The sequence below is a fragment of the Lacerta agilis genome, chromosome 3, assembly GCF_009819535.1.
Source record: "Lacerta agilis isolate rLacAgi1 chromosome 3, rLacAgi1.pri, whole genome shotgun sequence".
Taxonomy (NCBI): Eukaryota; Metazoa; Chordata; class Lepidosauria; order Squamata; family Lacertidae; genus Lacerta; species Lacerta agilis.
Window position 1 is genome coordinate 7576679 of NC_046314.1, and position 11227 is coordinate 7587905.

General features: G+C 45.2%; 1 protein-coding gene across 2 annotated transcripts in view; it reads right to left on the reverse strand.

Annotated features, from left to right (window-relative positions):
- SLC1A4 (solute carrier family 1 member 4) overlaps positions 1-10857 on the reverse strand; it is a 31202-nt gene extending 20345 nt beyond the window's left edge. For both annotated transcript variants that reach the window (XM_033142730.1, XM_033142729.1), the window contains exons 1-4: positions 10160-10857; positions 3291-3333; positions 1007-1069; positions 209-277 (exon numbers count right to left, since the gene is read on the reverse strand). In XM_033142730.1, coding sequence (XP_032998621.1) covers positions 209-277; positions 1007-1069; positions 3291-3333; positions 10160-10695 — 711 coding nt within the window. In that variant the 5' untranslated portion in view covers positions 10696-10857. The remainder of the gene's footprint in view (positions 1-208; positions 278-1006; positions 1070-3290; positions 3334-10159) is intronic.
- Between the last annotated feature and the right edge of the window lie 370 nt (positions 10858-11227).

The window sequence follows — 11227 nt, forward strand, 5'->3', positions numbered from 1 at the left end:
TGGCCTCAGGTCACTGTGTAGAGGTTGCTCTTTTATTTGAGAAGGAAAAAGGATTAAAATGTTCTCTGAGAGTACTTTAATTTAAAAAAACACACACACACACATTTTGAAGCCAGAAGTCCAACTCTAAAGGAAGCATTTACACTCACATGTTAAGATCTATGCGATACCCTAAAATGTGAGAGGTTAAAACTAAGCTATTGCTTACCTTTTCAATTGAAGCATTTCCAACAACTGAAGTTCCATTTATCACTACTGCGCCATAATCAGTAATATACTGTTAACAAAAAAACCAATATTTTGATTAAATATTCTATGTATTCATTACAGAGCAGCGCACGGAAACGCTGTTTACCTTCCCGCCGGAGCGGTCCCTATTTATCTACTTGCACTTTGACGTGCTTTCGAACTGCTAGGTTGGCAGGAGCTGGGATAGAAGAAAGGGAGCTCACCCCGTCGCGGGGATTCGAACCGCCGACCTTCTGATCAGCAAGCCCTAGGCTCTGTGGTTTAACCCACAGTGCCACCCGCGTCCTGTAATAATCAGGGATAGTGGGAACTAAACTAAAAAACATCTGGAGGGCAGCTGTTTGGGGAACACCGCTACACAGCTTGTGAATTCACATCCAGAGCTTCATACATATAATGAGGGAAACCACCACACACATTGATACAAATAAAATTAACACATTTGTCAAAATAGTCTTCTTTTACCATTTAAAGCCTAGAGGTAGCCTAGTTGATTTTTCTTCATTGGTACTTCTGAACATTCCCTGACCTTCAATCTTACATACACTGACCTAGCAACAAATCCCATTGAATGCAGTGTTATTTACTTTTGTAAGCATGCCTAGGATTTATATAATAAATAACAACAACAACAACAATTTATACCCCACCCAGCCACTCTTATGTTATTATGCATCTTATAAAGACTTTAGGAAGATTTAATTCTAATCTAAATCTTGTATGCAGAGGGTGAAATTAACACAAAACCATTGCTTACCTTTTCAACAGTAACGTTTCCAATAGTTGCGTTTCTTACTATTGCTTTATAATCGGTGGCATACTGTGAATGCAAAAGGATAAACTGAGTCCTATTTGATACACTGGTAGTCAGATATACCGGCTCACTGTTAAGACAGCTTGTAAACATCTCAGATCTCTTACATGTAATATTGGAAACTGCTACTCGCATTGATGAGGCTCTACACTGATATTAAGAGGTCAGTTTTGCTCTCTCAATATCTTTGTGTTGTGTTTTGATGTGTGTTTTGTAAGACACTTTGTGAAAAATGTTTCTTAAAGAGCAGGTGAAACATCTTTTAAATTCAACAAATAAATAACATTGCTTTCGATATGTAGTCCCCTATATCCAGCTTTTCCTGTGATTCAGTGGTAGGTTATGGCTGCCATATACCCGGGATTTTGCCCGACATTTCCTGGCTTTGATGGGTTTCCTTAAAAATAGCTCAAAAACCTCAATTAATTTTTAGGGAGATTTGGGGGGGAAGTAGGGGGGGGGAGCTCAACAACTTTTGTGTCCGGATCTTCATTTTTTGAAATGTGACAACCCTATTAGGTGCCCCATTTGCAGCTGGGATGTTCTCATGCCTTTGGCTATACCTGGATATTATTTTTCTCTTTTGACAGAGGCACACTGGTGCTACATGCTGAATGTCTGAGGAAGCAGTACATTCATTCATCATGTGTCTGGGCTCACTGTCTTCTGCTTTTTGAAGTAGTTGTGGATATTTCTTTGTAAAGCACTGTGAGGTTCTTTCTTCCTTTTTACGCTCAAGCAGTGTGTGTGTGTGTGTGTGTGTTATGAAATAAATACTTGTTGTTGTTGTTCAGTCGTGTCCGACTCTTCGTAACCCCATGGACCAGAGCACACCAGGCACCCCTATCCTCCACTGCCTCCCGCAGTTTGGCCAAACTCATGCTAATCGCTTCGAGAACACTGTCCAGCCATCTCGTCTTCTGTCGTCCCCTTCTCCTTGTGCCCTCCATCTTTCCCAACATCAGGGTCTTTTCCAGGGAGTCTTCTCTTCTCATGAGGTGGCCAAAGTACTGGAGCCTCAACTTCAGGATCTGCCCTTCCAGTGAGCACTCAGGGCTGATTACTTTAAGGATGGATAGGTTTGATCTTTTTGCAGTCCATGGGGCTCTCAAGAGTCTCCTCCAGCACCATAATAATATCCATAGTTAAACAAGTGAATACAGCTCTTCTTCTTTGCTTTCATTCCCTAGCAACCTTATACAGAAAGCCCTTATGCCTTTCTTTCAACCTTCAACCAATCAAAGCTTCTGTTTCCCAATACGTTATTTTAACGGTAAAGGGACCCCTGACCGTTAAGTCCATTCGCGGACAACTCTGGGGTTGTGGTGCTCATCTCACTTTACTGGCCGAGGGAGCCGGCATACAGCTTCCGGGTCATGACTAAGCTGCTTATGGCGAACCAGAGCAGCACATGGAAACGCCGTTTACCTTCCCGCCGGAGGGATACCTATTTATCTACTTGCACTTTGATGTGGTTTCCCATTAAAAGGTGCTAGTCCTTTCTGGAACACCTTGTTGGCACTTTTGATTTCTAATCTTCGCCACTGCCCACATCTGCCCCTCAAAATGCAGGGTCAGGTCCAACAGCACCCCCAACCTCCTCACCTAATCGCAAAAAGTCACCATGTTTCCTTTGTTTACATTGCCAAAGCAGTATCATTAGATCAGAAGAAGCAGCATTCATCTGAGATGCGAGCTGCCTGCTGGCCAGGAAAAGTGCAGAGAACGCCAGCCACTCTCGATAGGAGTGGCCTCAGAGGTCACTCTAAATCTCTTGTTGACTATCTGGGTGTGCATGTGTCTGTGTACATTAAAATAAATAAATAGATTTAAGATTTTGGAGGCAGAGCAAGCACACAGACGCCTTGCCCTCCCTACCCCACATTTATCTATGAATGAAAGCCACGCTGTTTCATTAGCAGCTTAGCTAACAGAAAGGACTGCAGTTTATCAAGCTAGTACTATTTGCTGACAAAAATGTAAAAAAGTCATAGGCAGAATGTTAAATGCATGTATGCTAAACCAAGCAGGGCAGCATGAATTACACAGGAGGAGTTTGAAGAAACTCCCAGTACTTGCCAGCATGAAATGCCCAAAATAAAAATAAAAAAGTGAACCACACGATCCCATTAGGAATTGAGTTGGTTTTTCTTGTTTTCTGTTTCTTGGTCACATGCTTCAGAAATCTCAATCCAAAGAAAGGAAGGTAAAAACATATGAAACTTACCGATCGAAAGGCTGCAGCAACCAGATTTGCTGGAAACAAGTTTCTGGGTGGGCGGGAACGAGAAAAAAAAAGGAAAAAGAGAAGAAAAACAAAGATTAGAATTTAATGACAGCTTATCAACTTAATTATTTCTTTTCACATTAGTACGACATTATGCCTGTATAGTGGGATTAGGGCATTAATTCAGCATTAACAATGTACAATGCCATATAATCACTTCTTGCCTCAATCTTATTAGGCCTCAGCAGACGCACTTGCCGTTGCAGAATACAGGAATGAACTAGTTGAATCAATAACTATTTTCTCAAAACTGCCATGTGACATTTCCCCACCATATGGAACATCCAACATTTTAGAAAGAGACATCATCAAACTGGCATCCTGGGATCCCACGGATGTCATTAGGTTAGTCCCTTGGCCGATCCACTGAGCCCAGACTTTTCTTAATGCTTCTACAAATAATGTCCTGCCTCAATCTGCTTGTCGCCGCCACACCCGCCCTGCAAGGAAGGACACTCTCTGCTCCAACTCAGCATGGCAACAAGACTATTTGTTGGCCAGCAAAGAAGCAGCCGCATCAATGCTTGTTTCCGCTTCCTTCCCTCTTCCTTTCCCCTTCTGTATCTTGTCTATTAGAGCAGGCTTCCTCAACCTCGGCCCTCCAGATGTTTAGAGACTACAATTCCCATCATCCCTGACCACTGGTCCTGCTAGCTAGGGATCATGGGAGTTGTAGGCCAAAACCACCTGGAGGGCCGAGGTTGAGGAAGCCTGTAATAGGTGGTCAGCCTGTGGTGGCGAACCTTGGCACTCCAGATGTTTGACCACCTATTACAGGCTTCCTCAACCTCGGCCCTCCAGATGGTTTTGGCCTACAACTCCCATGATCCCTAGCTAACAGGACCCGTGGTCAGGGATGATGGGAGTTGTAGTCCCAGAACATCTGGAGTGCCAAGGTTCATCACCGGCGTTTTGTGTCATTATTAGTACTACAACTACTGCTACATTTAACTTTGCTGTGTAATTCAAAGATAACATGTGAGATGAGATCTGGTAATCTAGAGCCCACCGCCCCAATCCTGCATATACAGATACACACACGCCTTCCACAACAGCCCACACAATTCAGGTCACACTTCACAAAGGAGAGAAGGTATATCCCAGAAGGGGCACCCACAGAGCAAACAGCTTCAGTTGACAACAACAGCAACAGCAACAACAACAACAACAACTGCAACAACAACGAAATAAATCTGAGATTGGAGTCTATATACAGTGGTGGAAAGAAAAACAATAAGCTTGCAGGACCTATTGTATGAAGATAATGTGAACCGGTGAGATTGGTATGACAAAGGGAAGAGCCATTATCTAAACCACAGATAAGCTGCCGGCTCTCAAGTTCTTTACTCAACGGACACTGAGTGAACTTTCCCACAGCCATGAGCAGCCATGCACACAACCATGCAGAAAACTGCTTCTGCCAGTGTCTGAGTTTTCCTGCTGTTGCTTTTCTGCCCCTACTCAACTAGAAATGAAGGGAAATAATTCAGAGGGTTTGAAGTATTGTTCTATTTCAAACTTTACAAAATGTATCAGACTGTATTGTTCAGATGTATTCCAAACAAGTTTCTTTAAACTAATCCCGAACTTCTTTGACTGCATTAAACGTTGGAGCTTTGTGTACATTCACTGATGCCACCAATCTTTGCAGTCTAACTAGACACACACAGTAAGCTAATTTGTGCGATTCATGGTTGATTTGAAAGAAGAACAGAAAAGGAATGTATCAGTTACTTTTTCTATGCTCAAAGCAACATACTTTCATATGAACCTGCTGCCTGGGTTTTGAGATCTTTGTGGGAGGCCCTTCTCATGGTCCCACCACCCTCCCAGGTATGCTTGGTGGGGAAAAGGACAGGGCCTTCCCAGCGGCTGCTCCCAGGCTTTGGAACTCCCTCCCTGTTCAAAACAAAATAAAAAATAAAAAAAATCCTTCCAGTAGCACCTTAGAGGACCAACTAAGTTTGTTCTTGGTATGAGCTTTCGTGTGCATGCACACTTCTTCAGACAACTTCCTGTTGTCTTTCTGCCAGTAGGTGAAGACTGCTTTTGGGAACTGGCTGCTTTTAATGAAATCGCGCTGTGCTGTTTTTATTGTAATTATTGGTATGGTTCTGATAGATTCTATATATGCATATAGTTTTAAATTCTAACAATGTTTAACCGTTTTCCATTGATTTCTTTTTCTATGTTTTTAGCAGTTCTTATTTCTATCTGTAAGCTGCCTTGAGTCCCATTGGGGGGGATAGTAGGGTATGAATAAATAAATAATAAACATAAAGCTACATAATATATATTTAAAAATCTAATCCTGCAGCCAGGTCTACTCTGCAATGTTATCATATTTGAAAGAGGAAGCAAGAGGAAGCTGAGCGGTGATTTGTTTTCCTGTTTAAAACAGGGAGAGTATAGCTTAAGGAAAGGGAACTAGAGGCACAAGGTATGAAGACTGATAAAATGGCTGTTCTCAAGTGTGATGTGGGGTAAAACTGGGATATGTGGCTAATATACCTTGACACTTCAAAGAGACAGAGAGAAAAGGGTTGCTGATGCAGGCTATCAAGCATAGGGAATGTTAAATTAAGAAATATGAAGCAAGAAGGCAGCTCCAAGTACAACACATTACAAAAGTCTAAGGGCACTTCCACCTGACCTGTTCATTGATCATTCTCATCCAAATTTATTTGCAGGGACATAAGAAAACACTGGCTGTTTAATTGACATTTGTTCTGATTTATTGGAGGGGAGGGTTAGATGATGTTTCCCCAACTTTCCTTATCTCAAAAAGTCTGATATTTTGAGGAAGCAGGTTTGTTGCATAATACCTCCCAACCAACTCTAATTGTGCAACCTGAATTTGCTGGTATATAACTGGATCAGTGCTGGATTACCAAATAAGCAGAGTAGGCACTGGCCTGTGAGCCCGACACTTTTTAGTAGCCCTGTGAAAGCGGATCACAATGATATTCATTTGATCTTGAAAGAAAATTACAATCAAGCTTTTCTTAGTTCAATGTTATCCCACTAGAGAGCGCACATGAAGGGGGCCCTGACTGCCTAGGGGCTTCCAGGGGGTTTGATCCAGCACTGTGCCAAATAAAATAGCAATAGTCTGTTAGCAACCTACATGGGAGGCTACGCTAGGTTAACTGTGACTACACTATCTTAAGCCAGATGTGGTCGCAGCTGGTGCCCAGCTGAAGCTGATAAAAAGTGCTTTGAGTGCTTAAGGACAATGTGGGATCCCCAAACTGCAGACCTGATCTTTTAGGGGGAGAGTGCAACCACTTCCAGAACAGTATGAGTATCACTCACACAGAAGGCCAACCTCCCACCAATAGTATATCTGTCTTGTCAGGAATGAGACTGAAATCCTAACCTGTTACCTGGAAGAAGGCAGTTTCACTATTGCTCATCCCCTTGATAGCTGCAGAGGACCCTGCACAGATGAATTATTTCCAGGGGTGCCATCTGGGGGCAGGGGTGCCATCCCCCTGTATTTTCAAGGATGGTCCCACCCCAAATTCCGTGGCGATCCTCAAAAGGACATGAAGCGTGTTCACGCTGTCTGGCGCATCTTTGTGCTGGTGTGTCCCTTTCACGAAAGGTACCCTGTGGAGGTGGCCTCAGCCCTGCGGTGGCGAACAAAAGGTGAGACAGCTGGCAGGGGCTGTATTGGCCTGGCCAGGTTGGGGGGTGGCACATGTGTGACGTTGTGCGCCTACAACGCCACTGCCCCAATGTTGGGGGCAACTTGGCGCACCTGCCCTATGTTGTTTAATATCTGAGCGAAGTCATCCAGAGACTTGAGTCAAGATGTCACCAGTACATGAACAAAACCCAGCTGTGTCTTTTTTTCCATCAGATGCAGCAAGTCTGTGAATGGTCAGAATCAGGGCTTGGATATGGTAATGCATTGAATGGAGATGAATAAACTTCTCTTTTGTCTGAATACATTTTATTAGATTTCATAAAAAGAGATACAAAAATTATTAACAAATATTTTTCTGTCCAGACTAAAACATTAATCTAGATAAAATAAAAATATAGATCCAGGGGAAAAGAAAGAAAAAAGAAGGTGGGGGGGGAGAGAAAAAGAGAGAAAGGTGAATAAACTTCTGAGTAGACATGCTTTTAGGATTGTGCTGTGAGACTCTGATTCTTCACCTTCATTCATTCCATTACCACAAAATCTGTTTCATCCACCCGGCTGTGTACACATTACCAGCTTAAAACACAGCCATGTCAATTCTGTTTCTCAGGTCACATGAAGCTGGTTTCGGGGGAGTGGGATGCATCAAAATATAATTTTTCACAATAAATGACAAGATACCTGATTGATATGGAAGACCTTCTCAGAGTCTTGCAAATGCATTACAGCATTGCTACCCAGACTTCTATGAAATTTCCCCACTCTACCCCAATTGCAAAAAGTCCCACAACACCAGAGAAAGCTCCTTTTGATGACACTGATAAAATTATGGTGGAGGAGAAAAGTTTATTTGCTTCTATCACTACCGAGCTCCCATTGATCGGTCCCAGCTCCTGCCAACCTAGCAGTTTAAAAGCACGTCAAACTGCAAGTAGATAAATAGGTACCACTCCGGCGGGAAGGTAAACAGCGCTTCCATGTGCTGCTCTGGTTTACTAGAACAGTGTTTTTCAACCACTGTTCCGCGGCACACTAGTGTGCCGCGAGATGTTGCCTGGTGTGCCGTGGGAAAAATTGAAAAATTCGAAAGATTTTTTTTTAATAAAAATGTCAAATTTTCGCCCACTAGGCGGGCGCCGGACTGTGTCCTGGGTATGGGGGGGTGGGGTTTTTGACCCCACCCTCGGCCAGCAGGGGCGCTGATTGGCGCTCCCTAGGGGGACACCCTCCACTTTTCTAATGGTGGTGTGCCTCGTGATTTTTTTCATTAAACAAGTGTGCCTTTGCCCAAAAAAGGTTGAAAAACACTGTACTAGAAAGTGGCCACATGACCTGGAAGTTGTAAGCCAGCTCCCTCGGCCAGTAAAGTGCGATGAGCGCTGCAACCCCAGAGTCATCCACAACTGAACCTAACGGTCAAGGGTCCCTTTACCTTTACCTATCACTACCATGAGTAGGCCTGATAACTTGTGTTCAACCCAATTCATTATGCATTTTGCTCCACTAGCTTTTCAGCCATCTTTGACTAGCATCACAGCCCTCAGCTCAGGTACAAACCAAACCTTGGATCTGCTCAGTGGAAGAGGATGCATAAGGTCTCTCCAATCCAGAGAGGAACTAGGGCTTCAAAAGCAGCAGCCACTCTTATCTGGAAAAACTCTCCAAAGCCTTCAGCGGACCATGTTAATAGATCCTCCACCCTTGCAGAGGGAACAGTTGCCAAAAAGCTTAAACCTCCACAAGATACAATCTGACCACAACGAAGGAGATAAATTATGAGACACATAATGAGAATCACAAGCCAGAAGCATTAAAATAATACAGATAATAATACACATAAAAAAGCACACGATGTTTCCAAAACCAAATGTTGGCCATTCAGATATAAACAATAACTTGACCAAGCCCTATCCTATCCCCTGGTTATTGTAGCTCGCTCACTCTCTCTCTTCCAAACCAGGATATGCTTCATGAGTGGAAGCACACTCTGATCCATTAATAGTTCATGGCACAAAAAAATATGTTAGTGTTCAACTTAAACTTTAATGTGTCACAAGACATTGGTTTTTGTTTGTTTGTTTGTTTTGCTTCAACAGAGAAATGCTGACTCTGCTCTGGAATTAGCATTAAAATGAATGCTTCTTTAGCCATACTCTTCTGTAAACCAACATGAATTTCTGCCAAAGTTTCTTGGACTATGAAACACTTGAAAGCACAAAGAGCTTAATCAGGCACCCCCAAACTCGGCCCTCCAGATGTTTTGGGACTACAACTCCCATCATCCCTGACCACTGGTCCTGTTAGCTAGGGATGATGGGAGCTGTCCAAAACAGCTGGAGGGCCGGGTTTGAGGGTCCCTGGCTTAATCATGCTCAGTCCTGCCCATTTTGGCCTTTAGACTGCGCTGGCCATGCACACGCGTGCAATAAAAAGCTGAAGCACAAGCACCTATGCTGGAAATAATGTACTGGCCACCTTTCTAGAACCAAGCTCTCAAATCCTTATTTAATTCTCTTAATCACAATAACTGGCACTCATAGCCAAAACAAAATAAAAAAAATCCTTCCAGTAGCACCTTAGAGACCAACTAAGTTTGTTCTTGGTGTGAGCTTTCGTTGGCATGCACACTTCTTCAGATACACATGCACACGAAAGTTCATACCAAGAACAAACTTAGTTGGTATCTAAGGTGCTACTGGAATGAATTTTTTTATTTTGTTTTGACTATGGCAGACCAACACAGCTACCTACCTGTAACTGGAACTATGGCACTCATAGCAACACACTAGTTCCCTAGCTCCAAGTACCTTTTACGAAGACCAAGGTTTCTAACTATTAACAAACTGCCCAGAGAGGAAGGCTGGATGACAGAAGCCTAGGGTGCCTGTGTCACTTTTGTTTTTTGTTTTTTTGTTTTTGCTGGCAGGAATGTCCAGGGTTCTAATCTTCAAATGTCAGTCACGTCTGCAGTTCCACAGAGTCTGGCAGAAAGCACACTAGGTTAGCAAAGTGCTTAAAAAAAAAGCGCATAGATGCTACCCTCCCCAAAATGGGAGATTATGAGCCAGGAAGACAACACACGTGGCATTCATGAGTTTGCTCCTGTGTGTGCCTCCTGACTCCGGTTCACAGAGGGAAGCCCAGCTCAACTCCTTACCTTGCTAAGTCCAGAAATGAGTCCACCGTGTCCTTGCTGGTGTGCGGGGTATCATCCAAGCCCAGGGAATTTTTGTTGAGGTTCCCCGCGCCCACGCCAGGTTTGATGATGAAGCCCAGGGCAATGGCGAGGGCTGAGGCCAGCAGGGTGGTGATCAAGAAATAGGCGACGGCGATGCCCCCCAGCTTGCCCAGCGACCTGGTGTCGAGGCTGGCGGCGCCCGAGACCAGGCTGCACACCACCAGCGGCAGAATGATCATCTTGAGCATGCGGAGCAGCATCTCCCCCGGGAATGCCAAGTAGGAGACCTGCGCCTGGCTGAGATGCAGGCGCCGAACCAGGGTGCCCATGACCACGCCGAGGAGCACCCCGGACACGGTCAGGATCACCATGCAGTTCCTCCTCAGGAAGCCCCCGAAACCCCGCAGGTGGAAGAGCTTCAGGCGGGGCCGACGCGCCCCTTCATCCCCGGCCTCGAAGCCCGACACCACCGCCGCCTCCAGGTAGCCATTCCGGCTCTCGTTGGGCTTCTCCATGCTGCCCGGCGCGCGGAGACGTCGGCGGGAGAGGAGAAACGCTGCCCGGACCGGGACCGCTGTGGGAGCTCTCTTCTAAGCGGGGTTCGTCCTTCGCGGCCGGACCGACAGCCTCCCCTCGCGAAGCGCCGCGCGCGCCCTTGCAGCGTCTTTTACGCGCGGCAGGCAAGCCGAGGCGCTCGCCGGCTGAAGCAACCGTGAGGCGCAACCAAGGTGGTCAGTGGCGACCGGCTCCGCTCCTCCTCGTCTCTCCCACCTACCCAGCCAGGATGATGCAAGGCGAAGGCTGTCTGGGCTCAGCTGCTACCGCCGCCCCTTCTCACTCGGAACTTGGCTCCTCCCATCACATGCACCCCCTCCCCTCTTCTTTGGTATAGGCTCATTGCACGGCGAGTTGGAGGGGTTTAACCCCGGACTCCGAAAAAGAAGCAATAAACGGGGGGGGGGGGAGTTGTCGAGAGGGTGGAGCCGAATAGGCTGGTAGGTTGCAGAGAAGCGGGAGCGGCGACTGCGCTTTTAACCCTGCTGTCAG